This window comes from Canis aureus, chromosome 34 (genome assembly GCF_053574225.1).
Source record: "Canis aureus isolate CA01 chromosome 34, VMU_Caureus_v.1.0, whole genome shotgun sequence".
In the NCBI taxonomy this organism is placed as follows: domain Eukaryota; kingdom Metazoa; phylum Chordata; class Mammalia; order Carnivora; family Canidae; genus Canis; species Canis aureus.
The window spans coordinates 7,474,563-7,497,922 of record NC_135644.1 but is presented as its reverse complement, the minus strand read 5'-3'; the positions used below and the strand labels follow the sequence as shown (position 1 = coordinate 7,497,922).

General features: G+C 33.9%; 1 protein-coding gene across 10 annotated transcripts in view; it reads right to left on the bottom strand.

The window, feature by feature from the left end:
- Window positions 1–1,255: 1,255 nt before the first annotated feature.
- Window positions 1,256–23,360, bottom strand: part of CWC22 (CWC22 spliceosome associated protein) — a 58,244-nt gene continuing 36,139 nt past the window's right edge. For 9 of the 10 annotated variants that reach the window (XM_077883291.1, XM_077883285.1, XM_077883292.1 and 6 more), the window contains 9 exons: window positions 20,106–20,210; window positions 18,734–18,815; window positions 14,333–14,393; window positions 11,259–11,336; window positions 10,436–10,588; window positions 8,865–8,992; window positions 7,031–7,132; window positions 6,719–6,939; window positions 1,256–2,100 (listed from right to left, as the gene is read on the bottom strand). In XM_077883291.1, the coding sequence (XP_077739417.1) occupies window positions 1,514–2,100; window positions 6,719–6,939; window positions 7,031–7,132; window positions 8,865–8,992; window positions 10,436–10,588; window positions 11,259–11,336; window positions 14,333–14,393; window positions 18,734–18,815; window positions 20,106–20,210 (1,517 nt within the window). In that variant the 3' untranslated portion in view covers window positions 1,256–1,513. Of the gene's footprint in view, window positions 2,101–4,687; window positions 4,995–6,718; window positions 6,940–7,030; window positions 7,133–8,864; window positions 8,993–10,435; window positions 10,589–11,258; window positions 11,337–14,332; window positions 14,394–18,733; window positions 18,816–20,105; window positions 20,211–23,360 lie in introns of those variants that run through there. The other variant, XM_077883293.1, reaches the window with a different exon arrangement.

Genomic DNA, 23,360 nt, shown 5'->3' with positions numbered 1-23,360 from the left:
AATTTTTTACATTTGAAAACTTATCTACTTTAGTAATTATTATTTAAGATCTCAATGACTCAAAAAAATAATCATTTCCCGTTTCTACATGTAGTGTAGAAAGTGAAGAAAATAAGCTAGAATTTCTAGTTGTTTTTGTTCTTCTCTTATCACCGCCAAAGATCAGTGTTCACTTACAAAAATAAACTCATTTATTTCCTTTAGAGCTCATAGCCTATGCTTTCCTTAAGTCCAATTTGCTGAGCTTCAAAATTCTGTGAAATGCACTGTGTCCATGAGAGTACTTTCTAATAACAGCTCAGCACCTTCTATCCACCACAGGAGAAAATACTAGAAATAATTTTTCTAGGCTGTCATATTCAATTAATACTTTTTTTTTTTTTTTTTTTGCACAGAGGCAGGAAGATAGGACAGATAATATTTATTTACATGGACTTTGTTATTATTTATATTCAGGTTTTTCAACAAAAATAGGAAATATTTTGAATCAGAGAACGCCTGAAAGTCAAACACTAAAATGGTGGTCCCATTATTCTTGAAACCAGACATTAGATAAAATGGATTTTATGTACGTTAGAAGTGAATAAGCACAGGTAGTCTATTTGGTAAGTAGGGTTAAATGTCAGCAAATCTAAAATTTCAGAGGCAATATTTTATTTCAAAAGTATATAAATAATATGGTCACATTAATTGGTGAGAGTTACAATGATGGAAACCTTTAAAATTCTTGTAAAAAATGGAATTATTTCACAGTTAGGCTGTTCACATTTCTCATTACTGTACGTTTTCCAATGATCTATTAATTTAAATTGAAAGTTAAATACACATTAACTCACCAACAATGATAATAACTTCAAGGTTGAGAAAAAGAACTAATCACAAAGAATGTTAATCTAGCAGTTCAGAGAAGAAATATTATCAATGAGAGAAGTCCTAGTTCCAAATAATAGAGCTGTGCATCTGTTTAAAAGATCCTTAGCTTCATCAAAACACGTTAAAAAAAATTACACATACCTAACTTTGTTCAAGATATAGTAAGAAACTTGAAATAATTCCTGTTTTAAGAAGAGTGACTCCTAAAAAATGTTCATAGCATCTTAACAAAGCCAAAATATTACACTGAAATGGTTCATCTATCTTGATCTCCTATTATTTAAAAAAAAAAAAAAGAAACTAATAATTCATCATAATTGTTCTATAAACGATTGGAAACATTATCAGGAGAAAAAATTTTGTCAATGAAGAAAATCACTGATTCAATGAACATTTGATCATTTTATTAACAAAATATAAGCAAGAATTACATCCCTCTCTAATGAAACTTCTCAAATAATTTTATGTGGAGGGCCTTGAGATGTATCAATTATAAAACATGTTAAAATGAAAAAAAATTTTAAATGTACAAATACAAACCAGTACTTTATACAAGAATTCTCTATAAAGTTCGTTAATGTAAAAAATAATTTGTCTCAACTGAATATAAGGCATGTTCAGTTTCTGTAATTTTGTAGAATTATTTTTTTTGCTTTGTTGGAGATTTTTCTCTTCGCCGGTCCTGATGTTTCTTTGATTCTCTGGATTGTGTAGAGTATCTGCTAGATTTTTCCCATCGCCTCTCGGCACCATTTTGATACCTATCTTCATCACTTCTAGAGCCTGAATGTTTTCTAGTCTTTTCTCTTGACTTTGATCTATCTTTTCTTACAACATTTTCACTGTCCTTATTTCGCTGTCTGTGCTCATTTTCGGAAAAAGAATTTCTTCTCTCTCCTCTCTTTTTTTTGGGATCACCATGCTTATTTTCCAAATCTGTGTGCACTTCTTGGTCTCTGTCATTCACGATTCTACTGTAACTGTTTCGTTCAGAAGGAACACTTCTGTCTGAAGTGTATTTTGTTATGGGATTTCTCCAATTTGGATCCCGTGAATTTTTATCTTTATATTTTTCTGACCGTCTTTCTCTTTCAGTCCTTGTTTCCTGATGTCTTTGCTCTGGCCTTCTTTCTTCTTGTTTCCTATCGTGGGTTTGTTGTTTCCTGATCAATTTATCTACTTCTTTACTTCTGCTGTTCCCTTGTCCCTTCTTTCTTCTATCTTTAGCTGCACGTGTAAAATGAAATAGTTAGGTTTTATTTTAATCTTTAATTTCATAATTTAACAATTATAGTTACTGATCTATTGTAGGTTTATTAATTCAGATAAGCTGGATGCAAAACTAAACTGATTGAATGGAAAGTCTGATGTCAGAATATTGTACAAGATGAGTAATTTTTAAGAATATATATCATATCACCATTAGTTACCAAAGTACCATTTTGATCCTTAGACTCAAAGCTGTAAACAGAAACTTGACATAAACTATAGCAAATGTAAAATTTTTTATAAAGTGACTAACAGGTATATATTTCCACTTATAAATCTTATTCAAAAACTCCAGCCCATGTGCACTTTGTCATATGAAATATGTCAGATCTGGCATGTTAATAATAAAAAGACAGTGATTAGATATGCCAGCAACGTCACTCCCTAAAGGTGGGGGAGTAGGATGATGGAGTTTGTTTAACAGCATGAATATATATTTTTCAAGTAAAAGCCTCTTCCTAAAAAACAACAGCTCTGCTCTCCAGTGCTATCAGGGAGAAGTATCTGTACCAGAAAGAGAAGAAGCTTGTTAAGACATATAATCATGAGCTTTTATGAGAGCTATGAAGGCTTGATTTCTGAGAAAAACCGTTCTGAAATGGTCTAGAACAATTTTTACTGATATAATAAACAAATATAAATATTAAATAATCACGGAGAAATTTTAAGCTATAAAACAAATTTAATCACTTTATCTTTGTTATTTCTTTTGAGTACATAAATCAAGGTTGCTGAGACGACCGAAGTTTGTGTCAAATTCGTATATATACAGAAAGAAAAAAATACGGTAGAAAACTGCCTACCTTCGCCTTATCTCCACCCAAATCTCACTGTACCAACCTGTATTTCTCCTGCCAAATGCCTATCCTTGGCACAGTCCATTGGTTTGCCACTAAGGATTTATTTTTCTGGTTCCTCAGCTGAGCTGCAGCTACCCAAGCAGAAACCATCTGGCTGTGTGCTAAATCAATGTCTCTCTGACCCAACTCTACACCACTCTCAGGGCGTTGCTGACACAAAACCCTGAGCCCTACCATAATATGCAATCTCTCCAATCTTTGGTATTTGCTTTACAATTTTCTAATTTTGGGGCAGTTCATACTGCTCTTATGCTACTTAATATTTTACCAATAAAACTGAAAGCTCTATGCTAAAATGGGATGATGAGGCAAATTAATTTTGAATCAGCAAGATTCCTTATTGCAGCAATTCATGCTGTGTTATCATCTGTTCTCAAAACAGATATCATGAAATAACAAATTCTTTAGAATTAAAAGAGGTGAATATTAAATGAACAATGTTAATATATTTAATTCAAGAATAAGACTTCCTGTGGGCAAATGCAATCTTGTTCTAATAATATAAAACACTGAGAGTCCCACAATTCTGGCTGCCACACAGTATGTAATACTCTTTTAAGTGCAACAAGCCAGAGAACAAGAGTGTAAAGATCAACCTTCCAACATACTTTTCCTGCCTCTGGAATATGCATTAAAAAATAAGAAATGATATGCATTTTAGACAATTAGACTATTTCTTATTTTTAGACTAAGATACTATGATGAAAAAAAACAGTTGACCCTGGGGAAAACAACAGACCATCTCAGAAAATTGCACATTTGAAAAAATCCTTTACTACTGTATTTCCATTTCCAGGGAGAAAGGAGAAAGCTGTGGAGACCACAGCCCCTGCTGAGAACAACTAGAAATGCCAGAGAAAGATTTAAAATTTTCTGCTTAAAGGCACTAAAGATCTTGAACAACTTGAGATGTTATGAAGAAAGGCAGTGCTCAAAAAAATGATAGGGGTATGTTGAAAGAACACAGGGGCCAATGTGAAGGAGTTCCTGATTGCCAAAGCTGAAATGACGTGAGCAACAAAATAAATGATAGTAATGGACTTTAACTCATTCACTCAGATGAATAGCCACTGAGTTCACACTGATAAAAGATACTTAATAAATAAATGGGGGTGGGAGGGGGAGACAACTCTTTCTTAAAGAAGAAATTCAGTTATTAAATGTAGAAGAAAAAAGACAAATGGAAAAATGACATTTGGCAAACACCATAGTAGTTAAGTACTGCAGATGAGATCCAAAGATGTATGCTAAAATTGAAGAGTGAAAGAGGAGAGAGAGGAAATTTAACAAAGTATCAAATTATTTCCCTACAAGATATTAATCTATAGAGAAAAGGAGTTTCCATGAAGAAATCCAGATGTCACCTTAACCAAGTGATCAAAGTTAATATCACCAATAAGACATACCGATATGAACTCCAAGATGCACTAAGAATACATCATTTCTATGGTACTCTGTACAAAAGTGCATAACTTCATTCCAACCATGTAAAAAAACATCAGACACATCTCCATATTTAGGGATATTCGAAAAAATATCTGAACAGAGGACTTCAAAAGTATCAAAGCTATTAAAACCAAGGAAAGCCGGAGAGGAACTACCACAGGTTACAGAGGACTAAGAAGAAACAATTAAATGCAAGTAGGATTCTGGAATAAGAAAAAAGACATTAATGGAAAAACTGGTGAAATTCAAATAATAATTTATTTAATGTATTGTTCCAATGTTAATTTCCTGGCTTTCATAATTGAACTATGGTTACACAAAATGCCAACTTTACGGGAAGTTGGGTGAAGGCTACGTGGGAATTCTCTGTACTATTTGCAATTTCCTTGTAAGTTGAATAAGGGCCAAGATAAGATTCAAGAGAAGGCAGGACCATAGAGAGGTAAGCTGAGATTCCACAGCCACTTTCTCCCTTTGGGCATCTGCTGATTCGGCGCTGCTGCTGAGGGTCAGAAAGACCAGCAGAGATCTGGCACCTGAACAGGCCTGGAGAGACAAGAAATGGAATGGAACTAGCTCTTTGCAATGTTTGTATGTGATAGAAGATACATATCCAGAAAACCTACACAACTCCTACAAATTTATAGAAGAGATAATAAAACAAGAAAAGGGAAGAGGGTAGCAAAAGACTTGAACAGCCACATAACAAAAGGAAAATGGGCAATAAAAAGGTAGTGCTCAACGTCATTAGTGATCAAGAAAAATGCAAATTACAACCACAATGCAATACTGTTACATATCCACTAAAATGGTTAAAATGAAGAAGAAAGCTAACTGAAGTGTTATGAGGATGGGGGCTACTGCAACTCTCAAACGTGGCTGATGGGAGGTAAACTGAAAGAACCACTTGCAAAACTGGCAGTATCGGGGATCCCTGGGTGGCTCAGCGGTTTGGCGCCTGCCTTTGACCCAGGGCACGATCCTGGAGTCCGGGGATAGAGTCCCGCATCAGGCTCCCGGCATGAAGCCTGCTTCTCCCTCCTCCTGTGTCTCTGCCTCTCTCTCTCTCTATCATAAATAAATAAACCTTAAAAAAAAAAAAGACTCTCACGGAGTCTTTTAAAAACAAACAAAACTGGTAGTATCTACTAAAGCTAAATACATAACCTACAACCCAGTGGTTCCCAGAGATTCTCTAAGTACGAACCCAGGTGAAATGCACATGTGTAAATATTCATATTTATATATATATATATATATATATATCCCCAATATGAGTAACAGTTTTCACAGGACTACTATTTATAAATCTAAATTGTTCCTGAGTAAATAGACTGCAGCATATTCATACAGTGGAAAACTATACAGCAGTAAGACTGAATGAACTATAACTAAATGCAATATTACAGATGAATCTCACAAAGTAATTGTGAAAGATAAGCCAGGGATAAAGGAGTTTATAAACACCGTTATAAAGGTCAAAACAGGGCAGCCTCGGTGGCTCAGTGGTTTAGCGCCATCTTCAGCCCAGGCCTGATCCTGGAGACCAGGGATCGAGTCCCACGTCAGGCTCCCTGCATGGAGCCTGCTTCTCCCTCTGCCTGTGTCTCTGCTCTTTCTCTCTCTCTCTCAAATAAATGAATGAATGAATGAATGAATGAATAAAATCTTAAAAAAAAAAGGTTAAAAACAGCCACAACTAATTATGCAATTACAGATGAGAGCAGCAGCTGCCATGAGGCAGTGGATGGCAGGAGTGGCAGTAACTGGTAACTCCTGGTATGGGCAGCGAGCACATGGTTCTCTTCTTTTCATGAAAACTTATGTAGCTGTACACTTACAAAGTATGCACTGAATGCATGACACATGTCAATGACTAATATAAATCCTCACTAATTAAATTAAAAAACTAAAATTTCTTTAAAATACACAGGAAATAAATAAAATTTAATAGCCAGAAAAGCTATAAGCTGGCGTAAAGGCATTATAAACGAATGGTAGTTCAGTCATCACTCAAACAAATTTTGCCAAAGAAATATCTTCATTTCTATGAAGAGGATTCCAATAGGTAATCCTAGCATTATAAATGATGCAATTCACTACAGACTCCAGCAGCGATAGATGATCATTTATATTATTAATTGTGGCTTTTAAACAACTGAACTCTAAAATAATTAAACAATCAAATTATTTTCTTCCCTCGGTGTAAACATCATCAGCAATAAACTTGTTAGAAAAGAGCCCAATCAATTATAAATGAGTTTCCATACCTGAAGCAGAGCTCTGACTACTGCTGGATGAAGAATCACTCTCTTCACTGGAAGACTCTGAACTGCTGTCACTGCTGTCCGAATCCGAGGCAGAGGAGTCAGACTCTGAAGAGGAGGATGCAGAAGAGGAAGAGGAAGGGGAGGACTTATTTGGCTCAACATCTGGTTTCTGTGCCACAATGACCTTTGGTGTATTTTTGAGATGCTCACGCAATTCATCCCTAATTAAAGATATAATCTGTTAGTGTCTGCTTCAAGGGCAACTGAGATAATTTTTTAAGATGAAAATAAAATTCTGAAAATTATCCTTACGTTAAACCTCCAAGACCTATAGAAGTAAAGAAGTTGATGGCAAACCGAGTGTTTCTTGGATTATCTCGGGGTAATAATCCTTCAAAAAATGGCTGGAGGGTTCTAAAACAAGAAAAAAAATGAACAAAACAGAATATATTGCTTAATGATAAAAAGGCAAAGTTTGTATACAGTCATTTTTTCAGATTTTCTATGTATTATTAAATAAATGAAACAGAATCAAGAAAGTGATTTATATCATTTATTAGGTCAGGCAATATGCTATCTAAATGAAATGAGTAGGGTCAAGTCATAATTTATTAAACTTACAACAGAGAAGGTTTTTTAAAAAAATCATTTATTTGAGAGAGAGAGCAAGAGAGAGAGTGTGTGTGCATGTGGGGTGGGGGGATGAAGGGAGAGACAGAATCTCAAGTAGACTCTCCACGGAGCATGGAGCCCCAAAACCGTTCTCACAACCTTGACTGTGACCTAAGCTGAAACCAAGAGTCAGACGCTTACTTGACTGAGCCACCCAGGCACCCCACAGAGGTTTTTAAAAACTTTTTCATACATCACACATACATATATTGCATAATAACACACACACACACATACATACACATATATAGTATGTGAACATATATAAGACCAAGTAAAAACAAATCTCTGTTTTATTTATATATATACACACACACACACAGACACACAAACACACGCAGCACTGTGTATGGCACTGAAGGATAGGGTAAAAATAGTCAACTAAAGGGAAAAATTATGGATGAAGTCTGCATATAATCATTACTTCTGGGGAGGGGAACAAACAAAACATGGTCTGGACATGGTTCGGAGTGCCACACTGAATGATGAACCAGTAGAGCCAGGACAAACTCTTTCATAGAAAAAAAGTGACATATAAGGAGAATGGTTAAGAGTTTGCTGGACAGACCGAGAGAGGGGATTTCTAGCTCTGGAAACAGAGGCAAGGAAACATGAATGCACTGAGCAATGGTGGTGCAGCCTGTGAGAAGGAAGGAGATAAACCTGGTGACATAAATAGGGACCAAAAATTAGTCTATGAAGCCAAGGGGAGCAGATGGAATAACCCAGAGAGGGCATTTTGAACCAGAATAGAAACTGTGGCAAAGAGGAGAGGGGGGTAGGCTGAAGAGTAGAGACCATGAAGAGTGAGACAGAATGAGAAGAGAGAAGCCACAGTAAGCAAATGATCAACTGGGTAAATAAGGCTGGAAAGCCCAAGGGCATGAGGACTGAGAAAAAGTAATCAACTTGGCAGGTAGTCACTAGGAAATCTGAAAGGACGATTCAGTAGTGTGAATGAAGTAGAAGTCAATGTGAGGGGCAATGGTAATCTGAGTAAACAAGAAAGAAGAAAGCTGAGGGGGGGATTTATAGGATAGTCCTGGAACAAGACCCTCATTCAATGTCATAATTTGAACTATTCATTACATGACTGAGTCATCTATATATCTTCACAATTGTTCACTGATAACAAAAAATTAATTTTCTAAGGCTCAAGATTAGGGTTAAAAATGAAAATAAAACCGTAAGTACTCACTACTAGAAAACTCCAGTGAAAATGCAAAGTGTGTTCTAAACTAAACTAAAAGAGGCATTAATTCTGTGTTTCTTCCACTGGAACTAAAATCCATCATTAAAAACTGCATGTTGTCCTATGCCACAGAACATGAGACTCAAGAGTAGTGATTAATGAATGAACAAAGTCCTAGGGGCTTAACTCTTGTTTTTACAACCAAGGGTAGACTTCTGTTGCTACAAGGAAGGAAAATTCCTGAGGGCACTAAGGATAAAAAATGCATAATGATAAACTTACTCATCCTTTAATCTTGCATTAAGTTTAGGAAGACCCATATATTCACACAGTTCTTGGAAAAATATCTTAACAAAAATTCTACTGGATGACGTAGTGGTTTCTTCACTCAGCTTTATACATTCGAGAACCTGAAAATTAAAATGAGAAGACGATTTTATTTTATTCAAAAGACAAAATGACCAACATTTATGACTCTAAGTGTCTCTACAGAATGATCTGTGAATATCATTCTTTGTCCTAATAAGTAATACTTCTTGGCCACATTTAAGACTACCTCTCCATGATAATTTTCATAATGCTAAGATGCTACAGAAATAGAGTTCATTCTTTCTTGAGTAATGCGCTTTTTATAGCAGAGATATATTCTGCTGTGAGTATATAATGCTGAAGAAAAGATTACTAGCTTCTAAAACTCACTCATCAAAATGTGGATGTCTAAGGGTTTGGGGCAAAATGCCACTTAGAGCATTAGGCTATAGTTTTGTATAGTACATATACAAGAAGGGTAAAGACAGCAAGAATGATGGTTTGTTGTGAATGCTAAGATTGAGGCTTAAAATGGAAGCCATGGAGAGATGTTTTAAGACAAATAAAAATACAAGGAACCTCCAGTTTTTATGAGTTCTGTGATCCAGGAACCCATTTGCTTCGATTATCTAAAACCTTGATTTCATTTTCATTCCCAGAGGAGGAAAAGAAGAAAAAAATTATTATGATCAGGCTCCTAGGTCAGCTTACAAAGTGCCTATCAATGCAGCTTAGTACTTACATTACAATAATCTACCTAATGTTATGAGCTCACTTTGCTGCTTCATTCTACCATCAGGTTGTGGTATTCTACAATGTGATCCTCTTCTCTCTTTCTTCTTGGATGCAACTTCTTTCTTTCAACTTCACTTTTCTTAGAACCTATCACGTTTTATTTTGTATTAGTGTTACGGGCATATCTATCTTACCTCATATAGTTCTTCTATGGTAATAAGCTCCTTGAAACCAGAGATCATATATAATTCACTATGGATGCCCAGTATCTCTCTCAAGTGACTGGGCATATAGTTGGTAACTGAATGAATGGTTGTTGGATGAACAGCAGTTGAACAATAAATGCCAGCTTCATGAATGTGTTTCAAATTCCAATCCGGTATACACCTGTGTATCACGAATATCTTAACTTGTTCTAAATAACTATGACTAAAAGATGCATGACCACCAAACTACTGTTGTATGTGAGCATGAGTGTGTATGTGCATGTGTGCACACAGAGAGAAGATGAAACTGTTTTTCCTGAAAACACCATTAGCCATCACTATTAAAAAGCACTGTGATGTTTGGACTGCTAAAATCGCCTAGGATGGTATTGTAGTTCTTATATTCATGCTATTTACTTAGCTTTTTGATATTGTGTTATATGAATATAGTCTCAAAGACAGTCATTACAGTAAAAGTTTGCTACATATTTCATTTTAATGTACATTTCCTACATAGGAAAAGTAGGATTATATTATACATTAATACCTATTCGTGAATAATGGGATTGGGAAAGAAGTATAAATATCAACCCATCTACTTACACTCCATGGAAGTGAATCAGTGTATAAAAGGTGAGCAAACATCTTAGCAACATTTCTCAATTTGTTTGTTTCCAAGCGATGGATGGTATCATATTGTTCTTTGAATATACTTTCAAAGGATTCCATGTATTCTTTTTTCAGCATGCAAAATCGCTAATAAATTAAAAAAAATTGAATGTCAACACCACTAAAAATTGACTGTCAATACCATTATGAGCATATCAGATCCTCCTAAATTTACTGAATCAAAAATTAGTAAACATTTTATATATCATATCAATCTTTTTGTGCTGTATGATGGAATGCTTAAAAGGGAAGGTAATATATATCATCCCTATTTACCTAGGATTTATACACTAAAACAAAATTATACAGGTAGCTTATCACAGACACATACATTTGCATACTATACAAATATATTTCTCCGTGGGTAGAGTTGAGATTTAAAAACTTATTTTATTTTAGCTCATGGTCTATTTGTGTTGCCTGAGCATGTACTTGACTTCAGAAACTGTGTTGAGATTTTGAAAAGGCAACATTTAATTGTCCTCTTTGGGAAATTGTTACAAAGCATATAGAATTTCAGAAAGTTCTGGAAGAATCATATGCAATGCTAATAAGGCACTACAAAATGAAGCAGGAAAGGAGGAAACTACAGAGGATGGGAAACCCGAGGAAGGAAAGAGCGATCAGTTTTGAGCAAAGATTTGCTATTACATTAGACAAGACCACAAAACAGACACATCAATTCACAATATTCATGTTAAGGATTCCCTTAGTGATTCTATTAAAATTCCAACAAGAAGAATGAGGCTGAACTCACCCCAGCTAATAAGCCAAAAAATTTCTCATATGTCCTTTGTTGGGCACAGCAGTCAAGTATCATGTTGCAGAGTTCTTTCTATTTGGAAGAAAAATTGCATTAATGATTCAAAACACAATCCATGCTATATGACAACTTATCAATACGATAGAGACAGCTTGAATTTTTAAGTAAGGGTTTAAACATACAGAACTTCCGAACCTTTGTGAGCTTAAGTTACTAAGACCAAACGATTCAATCTATGTCAAGCCTATACAGTCTTTCAAAGCCTTCAGCCTGGCTGACAGTTTCCATTGTCATCTAAGCTAATTAGATTGATTATAAAATCTTAAATTCATATTAAGTATGAACTACTTCAAGAAAATCTACTATATGAAACAGATACACCATGAAGAGATTGAACAGATTTTCTAAAAAGACTACACAAAATCTTTAAAAATACAGATCATCAATATGCCACCTAACAATTCAGTTAAACACCTTTAAGCTCAATTAATTAAGGAATGTATTTAATTAATATGGAAGAGCTAGAACATGAGTCTTTACAGAACCATAAATAAGCACAGCTATGTTAACTTAAAAGACATTCTTTAATAAAAAAAAATATATATTTAAAAGAACTAAGAAAAAGTATCTCTATAGCTGGATTTTCTAGCCTCAAAATAAATGTTACACACATACATCTAATTATATATATATATATATATATATAAATATAATACCCTTTCAGTTCATTTTTACTGCTATTTAATTTTACCTTTGTATTTTCAATTTGCAATTTTGACATTTGGTCATATTTAACGTGAAATATAACCTAAGTAAATATTGTAAGTATTTTAAAGCTCAGGTCTATAATATTTACTGCATATATCTATGTGCAAGAGGGAGGCAAAGGGTCCTAAAGAAGCACAGGATACTCCAGAACTATACTGTCTAGCATGGTAACCTCTAGCGAATTAGTTAAATAACATTACCTAAAATTAAAATTTTAGTTCTTCGGTCACATTTTCAGTACTCAAAAGCCACATGTGACTGACTAGTGGCTACTGTATTAGACAGTGTAGACTATATATAAATATTTTCATCACTGCAGAAAGTTCTATTGGACACCACTGTTCTGGAAACTGATCATCTAGGTATAAAACAATCTACTCAAAAGGCCTTAATTCACAATATGAAGTTGTTTTTAGATGTCATTACATTGCTAAATTATTTTTTATGATTAGTCACAAGTTATCTCAATTAAATAAAAACACTTATTAATGTGTAAGTCCTGAAAAGATATACTTTGTCAAAATTTAATATAGTACTAAAAAGTTAAAATGAGGTTTTTCGGAGTTCTGCAATATTATGTTAATTTGATATATTAAAATGCATTTTCAACTCTTTCTACCAAAACTGTATTTTACAATAACATAACAGTTAATCAGGTTTTAAACAATATAATGTGGTATTATGCTGACAGCACTGCTAATAAAGTCAGTGCTACTTGCAAAACAACTTTCTTTCTTCCCTAGACTAAATGCAATTATAAGAGTTATTCCCTGTAGCTTATAATAATTAAATATTTTAACATTTTAATTAAATATTATAGCAATTTTAGGACAGTCTTTTGAGTGCATGAAAATAGATGCACGAAGACACTTCCAATTGCTATCAAAATATGTTAAGATTAGTTCTAGAACAACTATCCTCTGAATTAATATTAATAAAACTTATAATGACTTAATTATATTCCTCAAATAATGTGAAAAGATCATACAGTAATTTCAGTTTCAATTATAATTTGAAAGGTTAATTCACTAATTTATTTCCTTTCAAAAGTGAACACATGAAGTGCACCCAGGGTACCAATAGGTACACTGTTACTAATATACCAATAAACAAACTTTAAGAGGGAAATAAGAACTTTTTACATTTGAAAAGAATAATTTCTTCTCAAAATTACATACCATAGGATTAAGAAGAAATCCGTCATCTAGAAAAAGGCTGGTAAACTTTTTAAATTAAAGGTCAGATGGTAAATATCTTAGGCTTTAAAGGCCATAAGGTTTCTGTTGCAACCAGTCAATTCTGCTGCCATAGGGTGAAAACAAGTATACATAATACACCAACCTATGGGCATGGCTGTATTACACCATTAAAGTTTTATTCACAAAAAACGGGTAGTGGGCCTGGGCTACAGTCTGCTAATTCCCATAACAGATCATAATTAAAGCCTTAAGGCAAATCACTTATACCAAACAGGAACAGATAGTCAAGATCTTTTAGAAATAGAAACCAAAGAGCCTAGAGTTGAATATATAAAGTAAAGCAAGTAAAGCAACGTGTGAAAAGCAAAACCCTAAAAGCCTTGGCTCAGGTCCCAAGGATTTAAAATGTGGATGGGCAGGGAGGAATATACGTAAGAATACAACTGAAAAAACACCCAAGATAACCTACTCAATCTAGTCTTTATTATTGTTGACATTAGGGTTCTATGATACTTTTAACAGTGAAGTATACACAAAGTTATAAGATTATGAGTTCCACCCATCAAGAGGGGGCTTAATATAATATACTTTGTGGATTACTGAATTCCTGAAACCCTGCAGAGTGTCTGACATGTAGTGTACGCAGAATACATTTTGCTGAGATAATGAATAAAAGAAAAAAAGACAGATTCTTCTATAGCCAATTAAAGCAATGTAGCAACATGTGCGGTAATCATTACAATTTCTACCAGAAAAGAATGCTTTAGTACATTAAGAAGATAGACTAGGCAATTCATTAAAGAACAAGTTTCCTATTGTATTTTAAGCTACCATTTGATTTACAGGCAACCACTAGGAAATTTATGTAAAGTGCAGTGGGTCAGAGAGACTGGCTCCTTTTTCACATCCCATGAAAGCAGACCATTTAATTCACTGCAATGAGTAGCATTTATGAAACACCTTAGAACTAAGTTTTAAGTTATTTTAAAATTTCAGAATATCGATGTTATAGATATTGTTTCAATTCATAATACCTATTAACTGTCTTAAACATTTTTATAACTAATATCATTTCCTAATAGAAAAAAAATACTGACTTACTGTTTGGCTTTCAGGGAACTCCATTTTCAGCAATTTGTGAGCACATTCTTCAAAATCTAAACTGTAGAGACAAAATAGTCATAAGAGGTTAAAAACTCACCGCATTGTTAAATCATACAAGGACCTTATTTTAATAATTGTTTTAAATAACTTTTTTACTGTAACTTCATAGTCCTGAATTGTGTATATAGAAAAGACATTGCTCTTAACTCTACAAAGAGTGAAGTACTTACTGAGATATACACAACATGGATGCACTCTGAATTAAATGAAGTGAAAAAGTCAGATATAAAAGATCACATAAAGTATGATTCCATTTATATAAAGTGTCCAAACTGGGCAAATACATAGACAAAAGTAGACAAATTTTTATGACATTGCTAAATATTTCCATTTATCTCTGACCCAAGTCAGGAAGAGGTAAAAGATGCTCCAGAGCCAGCATGACATCCAGTGCTTAACCACATTTATAAGTTATCTTGATTCATACCCAAACACAGTGCTTCTACATTTTCAAAAACTAAGTATAAATATAGTAAATAACCAAAATCACTTATAAGGAAAACAAAATTGCTTTTATACTACATTCATATAAGTTTCATTAAAAATATCTCCAATATCAAGGGATCCCTGGGTGGCTCAGCAGTTTAGCGCCTGCCTTCGGCCCAGGGCGTGATCCTGGAGTCCTGGGATCGAGTCCCACATCGGGCTCCCTGCATGGAGCCTGCCTTTCCCTCTGCTTGTGTCTCTCTGCCTCTCTCTCTCTCGCTCTCTGTGTCTCTCATGAGTAAATAAAATCTTAAAAAAAAAAAAAAATCTCCAATATGCTTAAGAGAATTATCAAATTTAATGTGAGTTCAATTCAGGAAAAATGCTAATATATTTGCACTTTTTGTAGACTGTTCAAACCTTCATTCTTTGGTAACAAGCATATAAAATAATCAGCCACTGAAATAGGAGGACTATGAATTTAGTTTTATAGTTCATCTGATTCCTCAGCTTCTGATATTTATTGAGTTTCATAAGCATAAGAGTAATAACCCAGGATGATACAATGTAATGGAATTAAAAAGAAAAAACTAAAATGAAAAAAGAAATATATCAGAAAGAGCTTTCACAACAGGTAATATTAAACAATATCTGGCACGAAGATTAAAATACTAAACTGTAGTTGATAAACTTCAACAATATAGCAATATCACCAAAAAGTATTTTTAAAGATTTGATATTTTCTTTTCTAATTCTAATTTTTTTAAAAACAGAATTAGTATGCATGAAAAAACCCTGCAATTTCTGAAAAATGAATCAATTAGTTAAGAAAAATATTTTATAACTTCCCTTTATCTGACAGGAGTCAGTGAGAAAGTTAGCTATGTGATAGTCTATTTTTCTTGTTCTTGTTTTAAGTGTTAACTCCCTACACCAAGATTGTTTTGAAGTTGTACTAAATGTAAAAATTAAATGAATTAAATTTGCTTGATATTTCAGTTACTTTTGGTTGCTAAATCAAATGAATTTCAGGTTTTTTTTTTTTTTTTTGAAGAATTTATTTATTTATTGATGAGACACAGAGAGAGAGAGGCAGAGACATAGGCAGAGGCAGACATAGGCAGAGACATAGGCAGGGAGCCTGATGCAGGACTTGATCCCAGGTCCCGCAATCACGCCTTTGGGATCTGAGCCAAAGGCAGACGTTCAACCTCTGAGTCACCCAGGCCTCCCTGAATTTCAGTTGCAACACAAATAAACAGTGACTGAAGGAAGGGTAAGGAAAGTGATTTTACAGGATGCTAGTTTTTCAGTTGTGTTTACTAACGGTTTTGTTAATATTTCCAATCTAAGAAACTCTGGTGGGAAAATGATAGTCCCACCTCCTTCTGATGCTACAGCTTCAAAAATGCAAAATCAGAGAGTAACATCATTTAAAAACAAGAACAAACAAGAATGTTTACTTTTCAATAACAAAACCAATTGTCTGATTTTGTTTTGTGTAAATGAGAGAGGGTCATTTAGAAGCCAGGATAGTAAAAAGAAGGTAAGAGTACTAGTGAGATCAGTCAACAAGTCTAAAAGGAAAGAAATTAAAAAAATAAAGTCACCACACAGTTCAGTTGTCAGACCTTAGTTTTGTTTGCAAGAATTCCAAAAACAAACTGTATAAAATGCCCTCATTGCCATCTGACTTGATTATATTCCATTATTGATTTATATTTGGTAGAGGCTGTTGTAACTATAAACATAAGACTTTTGAAAAATACAAAAAACTGGAAAACAGACACAAAAAAATCTATAATCCAATCTCCTCTCAAGACAACTACTGTTTATGTTACTGGTAATGGCATGTTAATGCATTCCTTCTAGAATCTGTCTACCTATTTCAACAGTTAAGATAATACTACTGGTGCAGTACTATACAGTCTGTACAATTTTTGCCCTACTTCACATTAAGTCAGACCACTTGCCTGCATCAATAATAATTTCCCATTAGCCTAACTTTCAATGGTGGCATAAAATGGACATTTGATTATTTGTATTGGATTATTTGTATTGATAGTCTTTTTTTTCCCCCATAATGAACAATTCTATATATAATTCTCTATCAATATATATTTCTTTAAGAAATATAACAAAGAAGAATGGTCAAATGGTATGAACACTAAGCCCTTGGTTCATGTTACCAAAAGGCTTTCCATGAAGAGTATATACACTTAAATTCCCTGTACCTGTATCTCACTAAAACCATTAGTACTGAGTACTGTTGCTTTGGGGGGGAAAGAAATCATTTCAGCTGTTTTAATGACTAACAATAGCACTTATTAGTCTAGAGCGTTATTTATTCAATAACTTTGTATTTCAAGATCCCATTACATGAATCCCCCAAACATGTCCTTTAAACACTATCAAAGTCTTTGAGGTTCTTTCCTAAAATATGTATGAGATATTAAGTATCGTAAACTTTGTCATATAGAAATTACTTTTACTAGGCATCGGGGGAGCTCAGAACTCTTAAATACCAACACCTAAAACAGTGTTGCTGTTACCAGTGTTGGTACTACTCTATAATTGTGATTGTCACCTGTCTAATGCTTTTATTTTTCAAATCTTTTGTGTGACTCAAGGATTATTAAGGTTTGGTAAACTAAAAAACAGTTTCCTTTAAATAATTATTCAAAGAACTCTCCTGTAACTCTTCAAAGTTAACAGCAATATTAAAACAGTAAATCTGCTGTTTACAACAGATTACTGTTGAATTTCTAGAAAAGGATAAATGAAAGGTCAAACTCTAAGAATTTTTACCTATAACAAAAAAATTCTCATTTTCCACTTTAAGTTTGTAAGAAAAAATAGTTAATAGATTTTTCTTTCATGTTAAAGGCAAAGAAATAGGTAAGGATAAACCAAAAATATTTCTAGCTAATGTTTTGCTTTTTAACATCTTTCTGAAGATGAATCTAAGCCAAAAAGTTTTCAGACAGAATAAAAACAGGATGACTCCTACGTATGAATCATTTTTGCTATTACATCATACTAAATGGAAATATACAAAACCTAGTAAGAAAACAAAACTGAGAAAATATTCCTCCTCCAGTGCAAAATGTAAACACTGTGCCCATTAAATCAATAGGTTGATTCGCATAAAGAACAGATGTACTAAGCATTTAATATTTCATTTATTTCTCTTCCAAACCAAACTCACAGCCTTCAAAGGGAATAGGATATTCACATGACATCACAGTAGTTCTTACTTAACATTACTTCAAAGGATCCTCAAAACCTTCCTAATTCCTATTTCCATTTATATTCATTTCCATGTGCACACAAAAAAATCAGCATCCAAAAGTTATGTGCTTCTGTGCTTAGAATCAGAATTAGAAACCAAATAAAAAAATAATATATCTTCACTATAATTATATACTGTGCCAGCTCTATAATACAGAATTATCTTCAGGTTCTTATTAGTGATACTTAACTATAAGGAATGACACAGTTAAAAAAAAATCCATTTAATTATGTAATACAATAAGACCTTCCAAATAAGTAAAGATAATTTTCTTGTGACGCAAAGAAGCAACAGCAGGGATCTATGAGGTTGGGCAGGTAGTTTGAGAATATCTAGTTTTCTGTCATCAGATTCTAAAAATCCCATTCTTGTCCATCCCCTATCAAAATTAAGGATTGGGGCAGCCCAGCTGGCTCAGAGGTTTAGGGCCACCTTCAGCCCGGGGTGTGGTCCTGGAGACCTGGGATCGAGTCCCATGTCGGGCTTCCTGCATGGAGCCTGCTTCTCCCTCTGTCTGTGTCTCTGCCTTTCTCTCTCTCTCTCTGTGTCTCTCTTGAATAAATAATAAAATCTTAAAAAAAAAAAAAAAAGGGATCAATTGAGCTGCAGTATCTTCTTACCTTGACTGAATAGCAAGATAAATTGTACGCCGAAATGAAACTAGATTAATTTCTGTTTTGTCATGAATAGTCACTTTTTGTCCTGAAAGAAATTAAACAAAGTTATGAAACTACAAAAATAAACATGAAGGACTGAAAATATATCTCTAGATGATAATTTTTCATAAATATTTAGAATCTATGAATTTAATAATACTTTTCTACAGTGTAAAGCATTTGCAGAGCTCAAAGTATCCATTTCTTGTCTTCTGCATCTTAGAGGAGTATTTTAATAACTTTTGTCAGTTCAAAGAAGTCAGAAATCAAGCCAGAAATATTATTTTTGTTTCTGTGTCTCCTGCTCATTTAGATATTATAAGAGGCAGCACTCATGCTGTTGTTTGGTGAAATATTATTTTTAGAGCTATAAACAGTATTTTGATAATTTGGAAGAATTGTAAATTATGGATAGAAATTCAGTTTCAGAGAACACTGGATCATGACAGACTAGATGGGTTCAATATAAATATGTGTGTTTGTCAAAATTTTCTCTTATCTAATGAATTTTCTTCCTCTATAAATATTTGATAGTTTTTATTTGAACAGTATTTTCACAGAAAACAAAGAAATTCTAAAGTTTAATGTATGTAGTACATAGTTAGGAAATGTTTTAAGTAAGAAAGACACTGGAAAAAAATTAAATTTGTTTTTATTAAATATGTTGTAGAAGAATAATTACACTTTAAGACAAAACTAAAATGTATCATGTCCTAGAACAGAAAGACATACTTTTAATATTTTCAAATATGTAATATAAGTAAATAATGACCAGTTTTATGTATGTTCTAATGTCTTAACTAAGACTTAACCAAAATAAAGTTCTGAGCTCATTTTTCTATGAAATAAAGCAATCAAAGCTGAAGGAGAAGAACATCATGTCTGCTTTGTACAAACACATATTTTGGCCTCCCCCTCTCTATTTTGCCAAAATGAATAGCAAATACCTTGCCACTCTCATCTGTCACATTCATATCAGGGTTGGAGAAATTACTCGACACGAATGCATGTTATTCATAGTTTATACTCAAAGGCATTAAATGTCAAAATTATGCTGATATTAAAAAATGATTTCCTTGTTTAATATTTTTAGAGCAGGGTTTTTCAACTTAGCAATACTGATATTTCCAGCTAGGTAATACCGTGTTGTGGCGGGGGCAGGGGGACAGTCTTATAACTTGTAGGATGTTTAACAGCATCCCTAGCCTTGACCCATCAGAAGTCAGCAGCAGCCGCGAGACCTCCACTGATCCAGAACCACTATTTTAGAGGATTACATTAAGAATTAAACTTCAGAGTATTTTACAAGTAGTACTTGAACGAGCCATACTTTTACCTTCTTCATCTTCTTCTCCTTCTTCGTCCTCTTCTTCTTCCTCTTCTTCACTGCTTCCAGCATCTTGGTCTGTGTTTGAGTCACTATCTCCCTCATCAAGAATTTCTACAAGAACACAGTATAGGAAAATATTAAGGAGAAAGTGATAAACATGAATCTCATTCTGAGAAGATAATTCTCAGTTCACTAAAATCCACAGTGGCTACAGTTTATTACCCAAGAAAGTGAGCACAGGGGCCTCATGTTATTGCCTAGGTGGTCAGAGAGCCATATGTATCCTTCTTCTTTTCTTCTTTTGTTAAAGATTTTATTTATTTGTTCACGAGAGACAGAGAGAGGGGGAGAAACATAGACACACAGAGAGAGGCAGAGACATAGGCAGAGAGAGAAGCAGGCTCCCTATGGGGAGCCTGTTGTGGGACTTAATCCCAGGATCCCGGGATCATGACCTGAGCTGAAGGCAAATGCTCAACCACTGAACCACCCAGGGATCCTCATTCTTCTGCCAGGTAGAAAATGGTCATAAAATAAGGGATGAGAAGAACAACAAAAAGTAGATGAAGGTTTTCCAAAAGAGCAAGAGCACCAGAAAAACAAATTATAAATGGAAACTAGAATACTGGAGTCAAAAAATTTTAGTTCAGCATCAGAAAGGAGACAGTCTATTATACAAGGCTAAGGCTAGATATAGAAAGCAAGAATTTAGGCTACGAATGTTTTCCGAAAGACAAAGAAGAGAGAAAAATTTAACTGTATAATTTAGTGTTTACTTTGAATAAATAATGAGATTTTTATTCTAAAATATACCTATTAAATAGAACATTACAATGAATCTCAAGACATTCCATATGTAATCAGAAACATAAGTTTAAAAGCCTTTAAAAAATTGGTAAGATGAACACTCCATCTGGAAAATCACTTAAAATACAACTCACATCTAAAACTAGATGAAAACAATGATATAAATAAGAGACAACATAAAGGCCAGTCATCATATTAATAGTTGACAAATGAGAAAAACTGGGATGCCTGGGTGGCTCAGTGGTTTAGCATCTGCCTTCGGCCCAGGGCGTGGTCCTGGAGTGCCAGGATCAAGTCCCACATCGGCTCCCTGCATGGAGCCTGCTTCTCCCTTTGCCTGTGTCTCTGACTCTCTCTCTCTGTGTCTCTCATGAGTAAATAAAATCTTAAAACAAAACAAAACAAAACCCCAAAAAACCAACAACAAAAAACAATGAGAAAAACTAATGTTATATTTTGCCCAATGGTGTCTGCTGTTATATGATAAAAGATTTTATAAAGCTGGCTAACACTGTATTTTGCATTTCCTTTACAATCAGAGTTTTTATGATAAACTTTTAGAGTGAACTTAATTTTAGGGAAACTCCAAGTTCTTATATTTAAGTGAGCATTATACAGGCTCTACATATAATATTTAATGTTCTCAGTAAACTTCACATTATGAAAAATAAATCATTTTATTAAAATGAAGAGTTGTCATTCAAACCTTAGCTGACACACAAATCCCAAGAATATTTCTGACAAATGTGACTTCAAGAAATAATCTAAAGTGTCTAGTTTCCTATTACATAATGTGGCTTAGACAGACTTTTAAGAGAGGAAACTATTTAGTATTCAATAGTAGGAAGACAGGCACTCCTGCTGTTTTCCCAAATGCTGTAAGACCTAAAACTCAAGTGCACCTGGGTCACTCTAAGGTGCTAATTACTAAAGCTGTGCCCACTTCCTGCTGTGGCCATTTTTTTTTATGCCAGTTCTAGAAGAACATTTCATGAAAGAATGAAGGTCAAATGAATTGTCTAGTCGTTTACATCATCCTCTCCTCATCTCTCCACTTGAGAATCTACTTACTGAAATTACTTAGGCAATGACAACTGGATTTCATTAACAGAATGAAGCAGTGGTTTCAAGGTATATAGTCTGATCCCCCTGGGGGATCAGTGACACCTGCCAGGTGATTTGTGAGGTCACAACTATTTTCATAACAATACCCAGACATTATCTGCCTTTCTTTGTGCTGCCATCTACAAAGGTCCAAAAGCAATGAGGGTTGAAGCTGCTGCAACCAGAGCACGAATCAAGGCACCAAAGTGCACCAGCCATCACTGTGCTCTTTACTGCCATACTCTCAGAGGTGGGAAAAGAGCCAGTTTGACTTGATAATGTCCTTGAGGAAGAAGTAGAGAACTGCTAACTTCACTGAATCTCACCCCGAAATGTAAGCATATATAATCATCTGAGTAGCAAAAGATGAATTCGTACACAGCCCTTCTGTTAAAGACAGATGCACACTGTCACGTGATGGTTATCTCAAAGAAAAGCACTTGTGAAACTCTTTGACTTGCAAGGTGAATCAGTGCTGTTTTTCTTTTTACTTGAGAGAATGACTGACACACTATAGTTGTTAGGTATTTGGCAGACATTTTCCCAAATACAAAGTGAGAATGTCACTTCAGGGAAAATAATTAACAGTATTTACTACCATGATAAAATTAGAGCTCTCAGGAGAAAATTAGAGAAGTGGTATCCATTCCTCCGAGCTTGACAGCTTCCCAATACTTAAACTTCTCTAAGGTGATACTAATAAATGTGATTTCTTGATATTGTGTTAATGTGTTCATTTAATTTTGATAATGTTAACATGTTAACACCTAGAAGACATGCATAACTGGGTGAATGGGCATTTTCTAAATGACCAATTGAACATGTTGGAAAATCATGCATGGGTAAAAGATCCATTCAAAGTGAGAGGCCAATGGAATTTAATGAATTAGAATATGAAGATTCATGAATATTGTTTCAGGTTTCACATTCCACTTAATCTTTAAGAAACGATTAGCCTTTAAATACTGGCAGAGTACTAAGGAAAAACATACACATTATCTGAAAAGGCTATTAAAATACTGATCTCTTTTCCAACCTCATATTACCTATTTTCTTCTATACTTCAATCAAAACAACCTACTGCAATAGACTGAAATCACAAACAATATGAAAATCGATTTCCTATTAAGTCAGACATTAAATTGTATAAAATATAAAACAGGCCATTTTTCTTAAATTTGTTTCACAAAGTAGTTATTTTCATAAAAGTATATAACTTATAATATGAACACTAAGTTTCTGTAATTTTGAAATGATATAGTATTTTTAATATTATCAGTTTTAATTTCTAATAAAGTAAATGTCAACAGATGTAACCCACAAAACAAAAAAGCTCTTTGAAGTCTTAAA